General features: G+C 43.6%; 1 protein-coding gene across 5 annotated transcripts in view; it reads right to left on the reverse strand.

Annotated features, from left to right (window-relative positions):
* Window positions 1–20266, reverse strand: part of OSBPL5 (oxysterol binding protein like 5) — a 132573-nt gene that overhangs the window by 45266 nt on the left and 67041 nt on the right. For all 5 annotated transcript variants that reach the window (XM_068683482.1, XM_068683480.1, XM_068683483.1 and 2 more), the window contains exons 2-4: window positions 15967–16123; window positions 10184–10257; window positions 130–210 (exon numbers count right to left, since the gene is read on the reverse strand). In XM_068683482.1, coding sequence (XP_068539583.1) covers window positions 130–210; window positions 10184–10257; window positions 15967–16102 — 291 coding nt within the window. In that variant the 5' untranslated portion in view covers window positions 16103–16123. The remainder of the gene's footprint in view (window positions 1–129; window positions 211–10183; window positions 10258–15966; window positions 16124–20266) is intronic.

Here is a 20266-nt window from a genome sequence, read left to right on the forward strand (position 1 = left end):
TAGAAGAGTCAGAGGCTTTTCTGGGTCTTGGGAAATGACTCAGAGCAGTTCCCAATGGTTTGTTTGAAAGGTACTACTTGTTTTGTAAGGGAAAGTCAGCTGATGCTGACTTGGCTGCTTTGCACATACCTTCAATGTTTCCTTCTTAGTGGATTTGGCCGTGGGAGACACACACTCTTTGTCAGACCCATTGCAAAGCTTATATTCGATCTAAAAAAAGCGGGAGAGAGGAAATAGGAATGTGTTAACACGAAGATGTTCAAGCTAAGCTCTAATGAAGGGTTGTTTATATCTTCCAGGAATCCATGAAAGAGCTGACTGCAGGCTTCAGCAGAAGTACACTAGATTAGATAGACTCAGAAATGACATAACTGCGGTGTGCTCTGAATTTCCTTTTTATGTGCTCATAGTTAGTTGGAATTCCCTTATTTTTCGTATTTCTCCCAAGTTGACATTATTTTTTATTAAAAACAAAACAATCCCCTTATTCTTATTCCTAATGTTGAAAACTACTCACATTTTTTCAAATCTTAAATCATTTCAATTACTAGAATAAAAAATATATAAAAGCTGGTAGAGATCCTTCAGAACTAGACTTGATATTGATAATGACATTGTCCTGGCTGAAATGTTCAAGAACACAGTGGGCAAGAAATGACCTAATCATGTTACAGATAATACAGAAAATCATCATCATCTTGGCCTAGAGAAGCCAGGCACAAAATACATATTCACTTCAAATCATGTTTGATACTGTCAGTGCTGTTTAAACTCATTTTCAGAGGCTGAAGACTGATCTCATGTTTGTGCTGATGGGCTGAAAAAATGTTTTACTTTGTTAGACATGGTCACAATATTACTGTTCCCAGACCAATGTACACTTAGTGAGTGCAACTCTCTGGAAACTGCCTCACAACTACAACGTCTACACTTGGATAGGCTCTTGTCCAAACCTGGAGAGGGTTAGTGGCATGAGAATTATGGTCTGGGCTGGTCTCTGCTACCTTCTTAGGTGACCTTGGAGAAGTTACTTTCTCTCTCTGTACTTCTTTTCCTTCCAGCCTTTCATGTTTGGGGTCAGACACTGTCTCTACTTCTTTTGCACAATGCTTTTATGAAAAAGTTCAGTCCCCGGCCAACTGGATTTAATGAGTATGACACAAAAAGGAGATGTAGTAAGGACAAAATGTAACAAATATAGTTCCCATTTACAAATTTACTGCTATGATGTGAAACAAACCCAGTGGGCTCTCAGGCTCTCTCTCCTGTATGTCATGAGTTGATGTAATCGTATTACAGTGAATTCAGTTTAGAGAGACCCACTTTTCTTTTTCCCTCCCAGTGACACAGAAACCTCTCCAGCTACTATAGCCATGAACCATGCTGAACATCAGTGTCAGCAGGGATGCATCTAATGGTAGCTGGATCAGTCCTTTACACATGACTTACATGAAAACATGCAGATGACTTAGATAAAAACAAGCAGATGCTTCGCCATATCGCAGCAAACAGACCACCAACAATGCTTTGGAGACTGTGGCAGGAGCAGAAGTAGGAGATGAAGGTGCACTGCAGAGCAAAAGTCTTTCTGGATGATGCAAGGTTGGAAATGAGGGACAGCAAGTGCAATGTGCAGCAGAGCCTGGGTCACTAAAGAACCTGTTACTTGTTCTTACACCCTTATAGTAATCTTGCACTAAAACCAAAATGACATGTAACCCTTAAGAATAAAGAAATTAAAACTCTAAGAAGACACACAGAGACCAGTGAGGCCCCTGATTTGACTGTCCAGTCTACAAGTCCATTTTACATTAAACCCACTCAGGGAAAACATCAGCTCTGGACTCCTGCAAACTACTTCATATTTGTTATTTTTGTTTTAATTGAAAGCTAAACCAGTCTTCTCTACCTGCAATGCAGTCTCTGAAGCATATTTTACATTTCTGTGTATGGGACTTCCCTGTAAAACCACAGGATTTGCAGTGAGGACCACTACACAGATAAGACATCTGAGCAGAGAACTGTGCCCAGAGGGTCCTTGTCACATTTCAAAGAGCAGCGGTAGGCATTTGAGAGAGACACTACAAGCTTTTCTTTACGAGGAAACACTTCCAAGTGCTTAAATGTCTCTGAACTAGAATCCTCTGGAATTATTAAGAGATTATGCTTTCATGATTTGAGACGTGTGTCCTCTGAAATTGGTCAGGAGAATTCTCCTTTCTCCCAGTCAGCAGGGAGAATGTCCTGTCCTTGAGATACAATTATGAGCCAACTGTTTATTGGTAATTTCACTCCCTCCAGCCTGAGAGATCAGACACACAGAGAAACACTGCGTACCATCCCTCATTATCCAGCGTGAGAAGCAGAAAAAGCACAGATGTCTGTGAGATTCTAGGAAATGCTGTTCAGGTGTCTGCAAAGCATCAGGATATAAAGAATGCTTTGTGCTTAATGAACAAAAACAAGCTAGTCACTTGTTGTCTAGAGAATTACATCTTAGCACTTAGATAGTGGATCAAAACATGCCCCCTAAGCTCACTTGGCTTGAGGAAATCTTCTTGAAGTCAGAAAAGCTTCCAACAACCGCCACCAACCATGCAAACCTGAGCCCTAAACCCACTGCTCATGGGCAACCGAAGCCAAGGCAGCCAGAGGCACCGTCACAACTCTGCCAGCCACACCTGCCTCCTGCTTGGAGTCTCTCCGGGTCATGCTAAAAATAGAGTTAAACAACCACACAACTTCAAACCTGGGTGGTTTACACAGAGAGACATTGATTCTGCCCCCTCAGGGGTGCTGGCTCCTAGCTCCATGCCCAGGGCTGCCAGCCGCCAGCTGCTCTGCTGTAAAACCCCAGTGCACAACAGCAGATGAAGGGATCATCTTCCTTCCTACTGCTGCAGTCTTTAGGAGCTCAATAAATACAGTGAAACTCGCCCGAAGTCATTACAAACTGGTCTTTCCCTTGGTTAAAGCAGATGGATTAACAGCCTTGGAGACTGCTGCGGTGGGCTCCTGAACTGCTGCACCATTTCCTTTGGGCACTGCCTCCCCCGTGACTGAGCTGTGTCCAGACACGTCAAGTGAAAACATGGCCACCAGGATGGTGCACATGAAGACAGGCTTAAGAACAGATGAGAAAGAAGCAGTAGCTTAAGACCCTCACTGCTTGCATAAGAGTTTCTAGGCATGGGAAAATAAGTATCTGTGCTGCCACGTCCCCAAAACAGTGATGAGAACGGTGTGTGAAGGACAGTGCAGCTCCCCAGGGTGGTTATAAAATGGCCAAGCTTTATGAAGGGAGAGAAAATCTTATTAAACCAAGCCATGTAACTAGGAGGTGTGGCAAAGCTTTCAGATAGGCACGACTTGGGACTTCTGTTTTCAGAAACCTGACTGTTCCCTGGGTGCTATTTTAACTGGGCAAACAGATTGCTTCTCCCTGCCAGCTTTGCTTCTTTGTGTGCTGATGACGATGCGTGATCACAGATCCTAAAGAGCACTTAGCTTGCAGGTGATCTCCAGTTGTACAGGGTGAAAAGCACTGCAGCTTGGTTTTTAAAGTTCCTGCCTTTTTATGGGACAGGAATATATACCACAGCCCCTCCTGGTTTTCCCAGGTTTAACCTGCGAAGTGTCTTGAAATAATATGGTTTCGTGCTTTTGCATGAAGCTGTTGTAATAGTTTTGTTTGCACTTCATAGTATATATAAGGTTCAGTAAATCCAGGCTGTCAGCTGTGAAGATCCCCAAAACACAGTGGGACCTTACAAGAGCACTAGGACATGTCAAGAGAGTGTAATGATGTCCTTCTGTCAACATGCCGTTCTCAGCCTGGCAGGAAGCTACAAGAAGCCTTTTGTCACCACAGCAATTATGTCAAGGACAATGGGATAATGCTTGGGCAAGCAATCCTAGTGTGGTCCCCTCTGCAACAACACGTGAACAGCATTAACCAGGGAAGAGGCTTTATACAATGGGAGGGTAGGGAATTGGTGTCCTTTGTAAAATGAAAAAAGATACTGTAGTATTCTAATGAGAAAATGTTTTTCTGTCTGCTGTTTCTCCTAAGGCTAGAAGATGGTTAATCTGCCAAAAACTTTTCCAGGGCATGTCACAGCACTTGTGAGGGTGGAACGTGTTGCCACTCCCAGTTCTTTAACCAGATCTGTCCTTTCCAGGAGTGAGTGATGACCTTCCAGGGTGATGACAAGACGTATTCCGCTCAGAGGCACACTTCTTATCCCTGCTAAGTCTCTGTTGCCTTTCATCTCAGCCCTGCAGCTCCTGGGATCCGCTGCTGATCGTTAGCAGTGATCACACTACCCTCACGCATTGGCTAGGCTCTGTAAGAAGGCACACAGTGTCCTCACAACAGCACACTTCTGCTATAGTGTTTTTTGGTTCCTTCGCTTCCAGGGGACACCAAGCCATGTCACAGAACTGTCTGATCAACTCTGGCAGGGGGATGCCAGCCACCGTGCCCTGGATAATAGCAAGAGGAATATATGGTTTTGTTTAGCACAAGCAATCCTTGCTGCATGGGATGAACACAAAATAATGTGTACTGAGAGACAATCAGACAGAATTAGTCCAAGTCAGACATATTTAAATAACATCGTTCTCAGGCTGTGGTCTACACGTTAACAGCAGTGACTGCTTACAAGTTGCACTTTTTTCTTCTTTGTTCCAAGTGAGAGAGACAAAATCCAATGCGGATTTGAAGGCAGAACAAAAGTAGCTGGGGTCAGAAGTTATGTTTCACAAAAGCAAAAACAGTCATCGTGGGGGAGACATGTCCTTGCTCACATGTAACTTCTCCGATATCTTTTCCACATAAAATTGCTACGGATCTGTATTACTGAAGGAATAAAACAAATGAAACAAAAGCTACTACACTATTATCAACACTATGGAAAGCTTGAACTAGCAGAAGTGAAGAACTTCTTGCTGTTGTGAATATTCACAGATACCTCAACTGTATTTAAACAACTTGCTTTTCAGTTTACTATAAACAATTCTTTTGCAAAATGGTAACTAACAGCTCATCCAAAGCACGTCAGAGTCAGTGAGACGATTCTTGCTGATAAACAAGCTTTGGATTAAGGAAGATTACCCTTCAATTAATATGCTGGTTTACAGCACATCAAATGATTTTCACCTCAAATTTTCTGGCTGCAGAAAACATTCCTCTTATTTCAATGATGTTACAGAGACGCAGTAACTATGTCTACGACACTGCCACAGCACAATGATGAGCCTAAACTGAAAAGCCTATATACATAAATAGCTGAGGTGACAGCAATAGGGAAAATCATCACTGAAAGCCACCTATGCAAGCAACTCAAAATATCAAGCTACACTGTTTAGTGGAGTGCTTTGCTCCATTGCGTCAGATCACTGCAATTAAAGAAAAAGTCACAGGCCTCATGGGATGACAATACAATCATCTACGTGTGCCTTTCAGGGGACAAACATTGTGCAAGTTTAGAATATTTGAAGAACATTTTAGGCATCATGGAAAGTTGTGGACTGAGAAAGATGCTGTTTCACGACTGTCAGAGTTGTATTTCTAAGCAGAAACCTGTAGCAGAGCTTTGTTTTCCCCTCCAGCTACAGCTACTGCTCTCGTTCCTAGGCTGAGTTTAAACAGATGGAGAAGGCGAGCAATGGAAAACAGCTGGACTTTAAAATATGCTCTGCTAAATTGTTTAATAAACTGTTTCAATTTTAGCTCCTCCACTGACCCTCATGTCAGAAAGACCAGAGGAAGGAATTCTGATCACCACTGACCCAAGGTGACAAGATAGGTGCTGGGGCTTACCCAAAGCTACCAGCCCTGAGACTTCAGCTCGGCTCCCACTCTCCTCATTGCTCTCCGTGAGGCACCTGGGAGTATCGGGGCTGGCATGCACTTACGTAATGTAGGGGTACTCCACATTTCTAACCTCTCAGTGCAAAATCCCACCCCTCTCCTCTGCACTTTTCCCAGGATACTCCATCTCTGCTCACTTGCAACCAGCTGCAAAACCCTCTGTGGACCACAGTGCCTGAAGAAGCAATGCATTCCTGAGCACAGGAGCTGAGCAGGAGATGTGACAGAGACAACTAGCTCCAAAATAATTACATCCACAACATCCACCGCATAATGTACAGTAATGAAATGTTGGCAAGGGTCCAGGTTTGGTGTAACACCATCTGGAAGGGCCAAGCTCTCCTCTAAAGCTGTGCTGAGCACACACAGGGGATGTTTCCCTCCTGGGCCCCTCACAGCTGATTCCTGCAGCTTCTGGATCTCTCTGGCAACTGATTCCTTGGTTTGCTGGCATTGGGAGAGCAGAGGGAAAAGTACCCTTGTAGGTTGTCAGAGGTGTGAATGGTCTTTTCTGATAGTCTCAAATGCAGCTGGAATTAACTTGGAGGTTTAAACTGTGTTTCAATGAACTAAAAGGGTGAGCCTGAGACGGCATGGGGTTTGCAGCTTGCTCTATCAAATCTCAAGTGATTGGTATGAGCTATTTAAAACCACTTTTCAGATAAAAAAAATATTGCAGCCACTTAGATCCGTATTTCAGATTACAAATCACACAATAAAGTCTTGAACTACTCATGCATGTGGAAAAACACATTCACAATGAACAAAGCAAGAGAAGCTTTGCCCTCCTATACGTCATACAACTGTGCATGCAACAACCAAACTCCTACAGGGTGGTAATTTTAGACTTCACTGTGGCATTAGTATGGGACTGAAAATAGTGAGGTACTACTGATAGCCAGCTTTAAGTCCCTTAAAATAAACTTCAATACTCTGTGGGCTCTGTGTGCCTATCAAGAGATCCCAGCTGCTTTCTGGACACTAGAATGAATCGGCAAGCATAGGGACGGGAAAAAAGAGAAAATGCAATGCTGCATTTTTCAATAAAAGGTGTCTTAAGGGATGCTAACAATGCTGACTGAGAGGTTGTCATAAGAGAAAGGCACCCCCTGCCAGTATCAGGCATGTGCTCACTGCACTGCCCAGCTCCAGAGAAGAGCCTGAGGCTTAGAGCAGTTCTGCCATATTTTCACACCCCTATGAGCGCTGGGCACAGACTACAAGACTAAAGGGCTCTAAAAAATAGAAGCTAATATGAGCAACAATCTGAAATAAATGACCTTTTGTTTGTCATTAAAATAAGCTGAAAGAGATTCCTCTAAAATGCAATATATAGCTGAACTGTGCCTTTTTTTTTTTTTTTTTTAATAAAAATAGGAATGAAAGCCACAACTGCCACTAAAAACATGTATTACTAAAAAGTGCACAAATACTGAAAGCAGATGTTCCAGCATCCAGCATTTTACTGTCTATACAGACAGAACAATCTGGATATGCTCACACTTCAGGAAGAGACCAGCAATCCATCTAAGAGTTCAAGTGCAGTGAAGTGTGTTTGCAAGCCAAAGGTTTATAGAGGTTTTCATGGGACATCCTGCTCCATGTCTGTCAACCTGGGAAACCTGCAGCCTGCTCCATCGCATGGCGTGGATATGCGTGAAACATGGGACTCTTTCCATGTCACTGATGAAGATGTGAAACAGAAACACAATTCATCTGCATGGGGAAACACAGGGACTGCAGGTCAGAGCTGGGAAAGTCCTAAACCCCAGTCTGGGGGATGAACCACTTGGCTAGCTTTCCTTTCCTTCTTCTTACTGGGTGAACAGAGTCCATGCGTTGCAGTACACTGAAATACATGTAGCACTGCTGAAGTAACACTGATTTGCAACAGGGTCTGTTACATCCACTGTGGCAAACCAAGGCTAAGTATTTGTGGCATGGATCTGTTACCTAGTACACTTACTACTGAAGCCATTAATTAAACCTGCATACCCTACAATTCAGTTACTAAAATTATCCCACCCCCCGCCCCGCTATCAGGAATCTAAACATGACCCAATTAGCACACACTTTCCTTTGGTTGAAGTAGCTGGAATTGCTATTTATTTTTAAATTGAAATGCCGTGACAGATCCTGACATACAGTGCTGGGCATCTGGCAGTAAGGTTTTGTTTTACAGCCTTACAGCTGAGTGGACATGGAAAGTGAAATATTAAGCAAACCAACTACCGCTTTGCCTAAATTTCTGAGGTGCAAGACATGTAACAATAGAGACTCCCTGCTGTCACTGACACTGTGAAGCAAGAGAAGACAAGCTCCTTGGCTGGAAGTGAAGAACCAGGCAGCAAACACCATAGTAAAGTGAAGCAGCATGAAGTGCGAACAACAGGAGCTACCGCAGAGGTCCAGTGAGGTGGAAAGTCACTGAAGTCAGCCTCTGAATCAAATGCCCTGTACCCTGGCAGAACATTCAGGCATTAAAGAAAAAGATAGCTCTGACCCATTTGGTAGGCATTAAAGAAAAAGATAGCTCTGACCCATTTGGTAGCCAAAGTAATTGCCTGCAACACCAGAAGTCAGTAGGTGAGTTGAAGCTTGGGGCTTTGGTGTCTTGACATCCTTTTTTTTGTTGTTGTTTATTAGTGTTTCAGAGGAATTTTGTCTATCCCCAGGCCAAAGTCTGGTTGGTTAAAGCAAAGCTAGTGTGCAGGGTCAGCCCTCCATTTGTTTTGACTTCCCACTCTGATGCAGCTGTTCTGTGCTGCATGCTTTCCCTCACTGCTCCTCAACCACTGCTCTTGCCACTGTCCAGGAGAGACACACCGATGCCTTCCAGGTGCACACAAAGCATGGTGGAAATCCAGGCGGGCATCAAATTTTCCAAGGGCGCCTCTCAAAAACATACCTGTAAGAGACTACATAGCAAGGCAGGCCCTGAAGCTTGACCTTGCTCTCTCCCAGACAGCTCTCGGTAGTACATTGTACTCTCATGTTTGTCCTGCATCTCAGAAACCAAACTTCCATTCAAACAGCATTTTGGTGCTCTGAGCTGTCCTGTGGCTTGGCTGACCAACATCACATCAAAAATTAAAAGGAAAAGTCCTCCTTCTTTATACTCCTAAGTCCCTGTGAATTTAACCCTACTCTTTGTAAGGTGTGCAAAACATCTGGCCTTCAAACAAAGCCCTGGCTGCCATCCTTTGCTTTGGATTCTCCACTGCCAGGAGAAGTCAGTAGCAGGGTTCCCATCAGGAACCTGCCCCAGAAAAAACAAAGCCAAGGTTGGTTTGCATCTTGCCTGATCCCAGCAAAAGCAGAGTACTTGCACACAAGCCCTTGCTCTACATTCCAAAGCTCCTCTTGTCACCAGAATCCCATGCTGACCTCTGCCAGGGTGTCCCTGCACAATAGCTGCAAGCTCCAGCAAGCACAGCCAAAAATGTTTGAAGATACAGAGTCCGTTTCCATGTATTATAAGAAATCACTTGTCTCCAGATGCTTCCTTCGTGTTATATTTTCATTTCAGCTGGTGTCATTTGCATTTTATAGCTTCATAGTTGAATAAATTTAGTTAAAAATTTATTAACAGGCCTTGCTGCTATTTCTAGTTACCCTCCAGAAACATGTCAGGGAGCTGCAGCCAAAAAGCCTGCACATGCATCTCAAAGCCGTATCTGATTTAAAAGGTCGATTCCATCTCTACAGGAAGTCAAGCTCAGGCGCACAGTAAGTCTAGATGTAGAGCCAGGCCTTGAACACCCAGATGCAAAGTATTTAGATCCAGCTTCACCTCTCTGTAATAGCTTGGATGGAAATGCTGCGTTCAGGATGTCTGGGTTAGTGCATGTTCCTCTCCTGCTACACCAGTTCTCAGAGCTCTCACCCAGGATTTCAACTCGCAGTTTCAGATGCCATGCAATACATTAAATATTACAGCTTTCTGTTCCAAACAATTAAGCTTTATGATGGCCTTGCTGGTCAAGAACAGCAGGAGACACCTCTGCTGACAACATCAAGCTTTCAACCATAATTATTCATATCTAATTACACTGCCAAACAAGGCCCAGATAACCAAGGTTCTGCTGTAGTAGGTGCTATTAAGTCAGAGGAAAAAGTGGGCTTCTCTAGGTCATCCCCACCATCCCCAAATGCTCCTTTTCTTTCTCTCAAAACATGCACACACGGTTCCTGCAGAAATGAAGGGAGAGGCATTCCCAGTGACTTAAAAAAAGACTATAAGTTTGATTAGTAACAGCCTGAGAAGAAATGAAAGCAAAGCTCGGCTGCATCCCTTTTCCACAGTACCTTGCTAATGGAGTTCGGTGTCTGTGGTGTCTCATCCTTCAGCGTCGATGGGCTATTTCCTTCCACGTCTTTTCCTGCAACAAAGCAACATGATTCAGAAACAGAAATTCTGGGCAAAATCATGGCTACTCATGGCCCTTGAAGGGCTACTGCTAACAGGAAGCAAGAGGAGCTATCATGAGCAATAGCAGGCACACCAAGCTCAAAGAGAGGGATCTTACAGAGCTTAAAATAGCCTGGATCCACATGCTCGGACCATGCAACATGTATTGCTTAAAAGTTACATCTGAAAACCCTCTGGTAAACCACTACAATGGTTGCAAATCCGGTGTACGAAGGCAGGAGAACACCAGAAATAAGGTTGTTTATGCATCCTTAATCAGCCCCCTTGTTTGCCTGCATTATGATGCAGTCTTTAATTACATTACCACAGTCTGCTTTTTCCTTACATTCCCCCCATGCCTCCTCCAATGCAAATAATAAATGGAATTCAGTTAATAGGCAGCTATTTAATATGTTATCCTCCTTGGTCAGTATCTGGCAACTATACACAGACGCACTCGATAGCATGCTTTGTTTGACAAATAATAACTACGATCATAAAATGTTACAGAAGACAGAACAACATCTAGACATAATTAGTGAAATAAAATACTGCTGAACATCAGTGTCTTCTGACCAAGTTACTGTTACGATAAGAAACACTTTCATTAACAAGTAATATTTACAAACTGTAACATTTCCAATCATTGTAGAGATATATATTTTCTATTACCTAAATATACTAAACTTGCAGTACATCATACACATTATATACTAGTATGAGCATGTCTGGTCCCTGTCTAAGCAATAAAATGTAATAATAAATTCCGTTCTTTTTGCCAACCATAATCATGTCCTTACAGTAAAGAAAGCCTAAAGCTTCTATTAAAAAAGTCAAAAAATAGCATCTGATGAGACAAGCTTTTTAGTCCAAGACAGTCCTTGTTATCCAATTGCAATGTAGTTTTCTCCTCAAAATTGTTAGCAATCAGAGCTTCAGAATACTGGACACAGTGTAGAGCCACCAAGGTAGTGAAATACAATCCATTTGTAGCACACTGCAAACATGGCAACTGTTAAAAACATTTTTAAACATTCTGAGGGTGAATCTTGGAAACAACACCAAATACAAAAACAGCAAGGGAAAACCCTGATTCTCTTGAAGTCAAGCAGAAGTTGCCACAGACGTGCCAGAACCCAGAATGTCTCCCAGAGTTTTCAGAGGAGCTTTGCAAGATGCCAAGTGCCACTTCCACCACGGGACACGCTGGAGAACAAACACATCCCTTTGTAACTGGAACCGCAACTGCACTACAGGGTTTCACTGATACAGGGGACAAACCTCTGCCTTTTCTGCAGGCATCAACCAGCACTTTAGGGTATCAACTTGTATATTAAAACAGGCTCTTTGGGATAACTGTCCCTGGCCACACTCCCACATGTCTCTAGAAGGATACACCTTCCCACGCAGTGAACAAAGGCAGAGGGGGTTCATACACATTTCTCATCCCGTGGCACAGTGCCACATCGTGCCACGCACACAGTAAGCAGTGTGGTCATAAGCATTGCTGGGCATGGATTAGGACCTGAATTCCCGTGTTTCTTCCTCTGATGGCTCTTTCCTCTCTACATTCTCCCAGATGGAGGCAGAAGAGGTTGGAATAAACTCACAAAGCCATGCAGTTACTCTACTTGCTTCTCATGAAGAGTTTTTTTTCTGCTCATGTATGGGGAAGTAACATATGGTCTAAAAGTTCAAGTAAAGTTAATGGCAGTCAGCTGCTGCTTGCTCTGAGGGAAAGGCATCTATTAACATAACATAATCCAAACCAATCTTTACTATATCTCACATCTTAAAGAAAGTTTACCTCCAAGCTGAGATCCATATAAAAGACCTGCACAAGAGACTTCTCTTTCTCTCTGTAATACAGAGAAAAGGTTTTGCACCTGAACAATGGGATTTTGGGTGCGTCTGAGGTTCTGGACTGCCCCTCTCGTAGGACGTTATGAAAAATGTGAACATGCAACTCTTCACTCTTGGTCATACCATTTACAAGGATTCATAAGATGTGTTTATGGAGCAGCATATCCCAGTTTCTTACAACAAACCCGTTAAGCCTGTTGGCACTTGTGAGGAGAGATGCGGTGTTTTTTGGAGGAGCACTATTGCAGCTGTCTCAAGCAGACCTGATGCAGCCGTGCGGAGGTAGAAAGCCAGCCCTCATTTGGAAAGCAAACTCCATTGAAGCAGTGTGCAAGTTTCTCAAACACCCACACAGATGGTTAAGTGCACAGAAAACCCCAAAGAGAGTCTGACCCCGAGCACAAAAGACACAGCCGTCTCGAGAAAATAAATAGGAAACCACAAAAAAAAAAAAAAAAAAAAAAAAAAAAGCTAAATATCAGCTGGCTATATAAACTGAAGCTCTTATCTCCCTAATCACGAAGACATAATGCCCGCAACAGAAATAGAGCTGAGGCTCTTCGACTTCAACTGCTGGCTGCTAACGTGACATGCTAAAAAAGGTCCTCCAAAGAAGCCCAGTAGTATATGGCAAATAATTAATGGGATTTCAGGAAGGGAATCAATGATGCTTATGGAAACAGCCTTCACCACATCACAAAGAAAAATGCTAATACTCCAGTCTTGCAGTTACAGAGCTGAATTACTGATACCTTCTTTTATCCCATTACTGTCATGCATAGAAAAAATAGAGTTCCTTTCCGAAGAGTTAACTATTCCTTTTGTTTGGCTTTGTGCTGTGTATCCACCCTATGGGTACATTTGCCTTTTCTCCTTATAAAGAACGATACAGCAAGAGTGACTGATCAACGCTGAGACAAAGTAGAAATACTGGATTATAGAATTCGTGATTAGCTCCTTGCAGCATGAACTATTATTTTACAGGCTTTCAGATAAGGTATCCATGTAACTACAAGAAGAAATAAAGGCTCTCGTGTGGCAAAACTATCATGAATATAACCTGTCCTGACACCATAAATGTTACTGCAGCAAATGTCAGCCACATGGCCTGGCCCAATGTGGGAACCAGACTGAAATTTAGTTCCATGTATCCATCACAGCAAAATTCCCATATTCCTTAAAGTGCATCTCTTCAGATGCAGATAGGCTAATCTACTTTTTTTATTTAAAGACATGGAGTGATCTCCCAGCCTAGTCAAAAAGAAAGATTCTCTAAAAGTTGTTTTAGCTACTCCCCCAATAAATGTCCTACCTTCTGAAAGAGAAGAGAGACAAAGATTCTTCCCCCTTATTGCTGCATGAAAGAAAGACATGGTCAAGGAACCTGAATTCATGTCTCTAGTTCATGAACTTTCTATAAAGAGAAAACATGCCCTCCTCTAATTTCTTTTAGTTACCATAATCACCAGCATTTATGTATCAAGAGGCAAAAAGCCAGTAGTGTTACTCTGCATTCCCCTGTGTTTCCTTCAAAAAACATCCTTTCACTGAAGGAAGTCTCCATAGCTTTACTTGCCCAAGATGTGAAGTCTGTCACTCCCATCTCATGGAATTATTTACTTGAACGCCTTCGTGGCTGCAGCGCTAATCCTAGGCATTGGTGCTGTCCACACTGCCTGCAGTCTCCACCTGATGGCATCAGCCCTGCACCCTTGAAAAGAGAATCTGCTGGGGCCTGGCAGCAAAACATGGGCCACTAAAAAACCCTCAAGAACTGAAAGTTCATGTAAACCAAGAAAAAAGCAATGGATAGAAATATTGGATGTAACTTGTGGATGTAGACTTGTGGCTTATTTATAGTTTCAGCAGCATCCTTCAGAGGGCATGCAGCAGGTGGGAGGGAAGCACGCGAGGCTCAAAGGGAAAAACACGGCAGCAAAAGCAGCAAAGGAGTTAAAGAAGAGCCCACCATGGAAATAGCAACTGAATGGGAAAAATGACAGATACTTCTTATGGGAAATGTGAGCAAAACAAAGATATGAGGCAGCTCTATGGGGACCAGGAAAGAAATGAAAGGAATAAAAATATGTAAGGCTAGACAAAAACCCAGACTCTGCAAGAAATCCCCTGGCTGAAGAAGTAAATTCTGTTTGTTTAAAAGGGATATTCTCTCCTTTACAAACCCTTTGTCCCGTGATCTTCCTTTACATTATAGAGGGCCACCTCCCTGAGACTGGTGCTGGAGGTTGCTCTGTGGCTCAAGGCACTTGTCCTGCTGAACCCAGCAAAGACTGGTACAGACATCAGGCAAGGTTCAAGGAGAAAAGAAGTGATGTGGGAAGCTGAGGAAGTGACAAACTCCTCCATGCTCAACTTTCCCTGTTTTTTGAAAGATTATTACAGCACTGAAATACCCTGGTGAGGAAGTCAGTAACTTGTTTAGCAATAAAAATGCTGGTAAGAACTGAAGCATGGGTAAAACTTAAGGATCTCCACCTCCCTGAAGCATGGGGAAGTGACCACAGCCTGAAAGATCTGCTGGTCCTTCAGCACACCCAAAGATTGCAGAAGTGAAACAGATTTACTTACCACACATTCATATGGAATGCACTTACAGGCAGAGAGCTTTTCAGAAGTCCCTACAAATATGTAATGTATGAGATTTTGGGTGTCCCCTTTTAAGTTGTTTTCCATTACATTATCAAGAAATTGTTGAAGCTTTCAGTGACCTCGGTGACAGCGAGGATTAGTCAGCACTGCTCAAAACTGGTTCCCTGTTGCCTTGAAAAAGGCACACCAAATAGAAATACCTGCAAAATCAGAAGCCCTTGAAACCTTTGCACTTAAAGACTCTTAGCTCAGGAAACCCAGGCCTAGTTTTGCTCCCCATCTGCAAAGCCCAGCGAGTCTGCCAGGTGCTACATTTATATGAAGACTGAAACCTTTTGACATGCTATGTTCTTTTTCTAGGTATCAGTATTTTAAGAGCTCGCAAAGGTGCTGTGAGGTTTGATTATTTAGCACTGACACGGCAACTGCAAATGACAGCTCTGCAAACTTGTGACTGTTCCCTGAAGCATTTGTTTACAGACTGGAACGGAAGCATTGTTTGCAGACTGCAATCAAGGAAAGACTTGAATGTTATTGTGAGCAACGAATTCAGAAACAACAAAATGAGCCCTATTTCCTTCAAAAAGGGTGCTGTCTAACAAATTCAAAGCACAAGAGACGTAAAGAGAATGCTTAAAGCAAGCCTGCCATTCACTGCAGCCTGTCAATATTCCTGGTGCTTGCAGTGCTTGTATATATTTACAGAACATTAACTACAAAAAGTCTTCTCTTGTAGTATTTATTTTGGGCTCTAAATCTAAACAGGGAAACCTGCCGTTAAACATTTGCAAAGGGGCCCAGGCGACAGCTTAAAAGAGTTCAATGTTTAGTGTGAAACACATCAAGTGCCTCAAAGTGGAAATGCCAGAAAATGTTAAGTCATTTCTGAAACATGAGGCCACACAGTGCTCAAATGAGGATAAATACTAACTCTGATGCCCTCCATTCCCACTTAATGCCATGGCAGTGAAAGACAGCAGCATCACGGACACAGCACTGGCTGGGAGCCAGCGACACCTGTGTTGCAAGAACAGCTTCTCTCTCACTCTCACATTCACTTGTTTCTCTTCGTTTCACAGCAGTATGCTAAAAAAGTCTACTTGCAGTCAGGCACCTGAGGTTCTGCACCGAGTTTCACAAGTGCTAGAAAAGCAGTGCAATAAAGGCAAGACAAGATACATTCTGCACTGACACAGCAGAAACCCACCTGGGCTGACTGGATAGATGTCATTGTCGGCCCCAAAGAAGAGATTGCGTGTCAGCTTGCGAGGATCGACCTTCTGAGGGGTGGACGAGGCCGGACAGAGGGAGAACCTGCGACGAAGAAAGTTCTCTTCCTTCATGGCATGAGCTGTGGGGGTTTTCTGAAAAGGAAAGATAGAAATAACAGTTCATTTCAAGACACAGGAAATCAAAGTTTCACACCCAGATGACTCTGCTGCTTCAAAGCCGCCTAATCCTAAGAAGTGTGCCAGATCTTTTTATAGATTGCCAGAAGGCTAAGAAAAAAAGAAAAAGGAAAGGATATTAGTTTGAGGCTACAATTACTGATTTGCTGACTCTCAGCATTTGCAAACTGGAGGGAAGCAGGACACTGCTCCTTGGTGAATCCAGGCAGGAGAACTCCCTCCTGTCTACAAGGATCTATCTAGGATAATAGTTACTTACTGGGTCTATCCACCGTATAGCAGCTAAAATTCCTCTTTTTTGTTTGCTTTTAAGATTTTGGAGACTCTTTTATAGAAGTAACTCCATTGGTGTGAGCAGAGTTGCACCTGCAAAAATCAGCATTTAAAATGAGCAGCGTGGAGGATGACCAGCAGCGTTGGCTGCAGAGAGCAGCAAGTGGAGATTTGCAGGTAAGTGGGACAGAAAAACTAGCGTCACTCCTGCCCTTATTTTCTATTAGAGCACATATAAATATTTTCATTTTTCTTTAAAATGACAGATCAGCCTAGCAGTTTGACTAATATGGTAAGTCTTGCTGCTCTGCAAGGGTAAAGAACAGCATTTGTGTCCTTGAAAGCCCCCCTGCATCCCTGCACAGGAGCCGGGTGGTACTGTGCTCTTTACCACCACTTGGCTGATGCGTTAGACCATCCTGACTGGAATTAAAGGTTTCTTTTATACACATCCAACAAGCAGCTCTTTCTTACCCCTTACAAACAGATACTATGACTGTCGCCTTCCAGAGTTAGAAGCACTATTCTCTCCCCGTGTGCAGCTCTGATGGGCAGGGCTCTTGCTAGCAAGAAGCATTAAGCCAGCCTTTGGGCTGGCATTGCAGGACATGAGGTCTGCTGCTTCCCCGGGGGACGGTCACTGTGCAAAGGAAAATCCTTTGAGATGGGATGCATTTCCTGAAAAAAGCCTCCAAGCTTTCCCGTCTCCTTTAGGCTGGGACATCCTGCCCTGCTCTTCCTGCCCCCAGCACTTTCGCTCTTGCCCAAATGACCAAGTTTAATGGGGAAGCCTCAGTGGACTCTTGGAGCTGGGGCTCTGCCTGCATGGCTGATGCAGCACATGGGGGGGATGCCACGAATGTGTCCCAGTGTGAGAAACTCCCCTCCCGTGTTTCATCAGTGCGCTGTCCCTCCAACTGCTCTGCTAACCCCGGGAGAAGGCAGTCTCCGTAAGAACATTTTGTCTTTTTTTTTTTTTTTGCAGCTTCATTTATTTACACAGCAGGTTGCGCTGACTCTATAAACTAGCTGTGATTTACAAGGTGAGTCTGTTCCTTCCTTCCCGCAGGAGACAGCCTCAGTGCCCAAGACCTCAATTTGATACAGACCAGCCTGAACCCCGTTGCTGACCATGGGTGAACCTTCAGATGGGGGTGTCTGTAATATCCAAAAAGGGATGAATGGCTACCAGCTGGGGCTAGCCCCAAAACAGGACAGGTATGTGCAATTTGTAGGGGACTTGTGTCCCCCACTGGATCTGAATCATCTGCAGCAGGAGAATTAAGGTCCAATGCAACGTGAATAACTTAGCTGCCTAACATTTGGCACCTTAACTAACCTCTTTTTTTTTGCATAGATATTCTTGACTGCAGAGTGCAGGGTTGTGGGGCAGCAAAATTAAAGCTAACCTAAAACACAAAAAGAGAGAAGAAGAAAATACAGCTAGTTACATGTCTCAGAGCAAAATATTTAAAAATAATCCAGGCTAAATAGCTGGTTTTGGAATGCTAACACTGAGCTATTTTCTGCATTTGTTTCCAGCAAGGCCACTTCAGCTCTCCGCTCTGGAACTGCTCATAAGCAGTTCAGAGGAAAAGCAGGTCCATGGGACATTCTCCCCAGAAAGCAGCGATCCAGCTTGGCCGTGCCCATCACGCAGCCAGGTAGGAATCCCCAGTCCATCCCCACCAGGGAACCAGTCACAGACACAAACCATCTGTCCGTCCCGCCCTCACATGCCGCTGGCAGGGTGGGGACTTCCCGACATGGCAGCACAAGGGCCCTACCAGCCAACTTCATCTCTGCACAGACACAAGCAGAGAACTGCTCACACCGATGTCGGTGGCACACTTCTCGACACCTGAGCACAAGCAGGCAGTTTATCGAGCTGGACATACCCAAATATGAGTCATTTCAACTGCCAAAAAAGTGACAAATTTCCCCCACTGTTGCTGCATTCCCTCCAAGTCTAGCAAATGAGACAGAGGACAGTCAAAGAGAGATACCTTGCCTTGATCTGAACACTCCAGCTGATACAGAATCCATGAGCTCTCTTAGAAAACTAACTTCCTTGGGAAAAAATCTTCACCTTAGCTTTTGCAAGAATTTATCTATTCGTTAGTCCTGCTAGATTAAAAAGCCCTGAAGCTTGCAGCTCAAGTCATTTCTGGCTGTCGGTTCTGTGGTCCTCATCACAAAAATGCAGGAAAGGGAAAAAAGGGAATACAGAGAGAATTGAGAGAGTCGCTAAACACACTGGGTTTCAGGATTGCCCCTTCAGTGTTGACAGCTCTTAAGGCAGTAATATGCTGTTAAATGTGAGCTGTTCACTGGAGCTTAAACAGGAATAAATAATTCAGTAGCAAGAAATAAACTTCTTGCTAACCCTGTCTTTGAGACTACTTTATCTTTTAAACCAAAAAATAGAGCAGATGAAAAGCCTGCAACCATGAAGCACAGGACAGTGAAAGAGATGAACCTAACAGAGTGCAATTGCCTGGTGGGACTTCTGCTTGCAAGCAGCATCAGCAATAGCCCAGGGAAGAGCAACGTGGCAAGAATAATCCTTGTTTTATGAGCAAACCTCATGGCTGCCACCGAAGTGAGTGGGGACTGCCAGAGCTCTCTGCTTCTGACACTGGACCTGTTTGGGGTGAAGGCTGTGAGTAACGCAGTGACAGACATTACATGTTGGAGCAGAGATGCCTTTCACGTGGCTGCTCTGCATTTTGAGCCTCTCATGCTTGCTGGGAAGACAGCGGCAAAGGTTTCAGGGGATAGAATTTTCCTGGCTCCATCTTTACATTTCTAAGTTGCTGATATATAATTACTGTACAGCTAAACACTGTGCAGACATTATCCTGCCCCTACCCTCTGCAAACCGGTGGGTAGGTTGGTTTGCTTACTCTCATGTTCAGCATTTTAAAATAGATTGGAAATATGCTCTATAAATAGTTAATTAGGGGGTTGGTACAGTCAAGAAGGCTGTGCCAGTTAGGGGGATTCTTAATTTATTCAAGACTTGTTTCAAACAACCTTCTCTTTTTCTGGTCACTAAATATTTCCCAGAAATCAAATTAAGCCACATTTTGTATTCACAGCAGCCCTTCCTTCACTCTAGAATCTGCATCAATAAGGAAAATTAAATCCAAAGATACTGACATTTCCTGACTCGATTAACCCTGAGGAGGTAAAATTTTCATGAATGAAAAGGCAAATTGTTAGCAGATACATTCTGGCTTTTACAGTCCCAACTATTCACAGGGAAAAATGGCAGCTCAGATCTTCAGCAGTGGTAAATTATTAGTTCAGTGGTTCACTGGTGATTCACAACAGCTGAAGAACTCCCGATCAATCCAGAAAGTCTGTGAAATCTGTTTTGGGAAGCTATTCCTAAAATACCTATTTATAAGATAGGTAATTGGACAACCAACCCCCTACTTACAGTTAAATAAAAGCTGACAGAGGGAACAGTGCCTGAGCAGGCAATCTTTTCTCTAAGTTACCCATGGCATTTGGTTAGGCAACAGCCAGAGTGCAAATATTACAGTGTGCAAGGAAGGTTTCAGGCTGTCGTGCTGTTAGCTGGAAGCCGAGCACACAAAGTGTCAGCCACTCCCCAGAATAATCAGGGCCAGCTATTTCTCTGCTGTGCTGCCAAGGGGACCGCTCCTCAGCAGTGGTGGTCTTTGGTATTTGGGTCTTGGTATTTTGGTGGTCTATGTCTTGCTCTGCCAAGTCGCAAGTCAGCCCCACTCTTTTCATCCTTCCTGCGCTCCAGATACAGGGAAGTGCTGCTACAGCAGGACTTCAAACCCTCTGCTG

Source organism: Anas acuta, chromosome 5 (genome assembly GCF_963932015.1).
Source record: "Anas acuta chromosome 5, bAnaAcu1.1, whole genome shotgun sequence".
Lineage (NCBI taxonomy): Eukaryota > Metazoa > Chordata > Aves > Anseriformes > Anatidae > Anas > Anas acuta.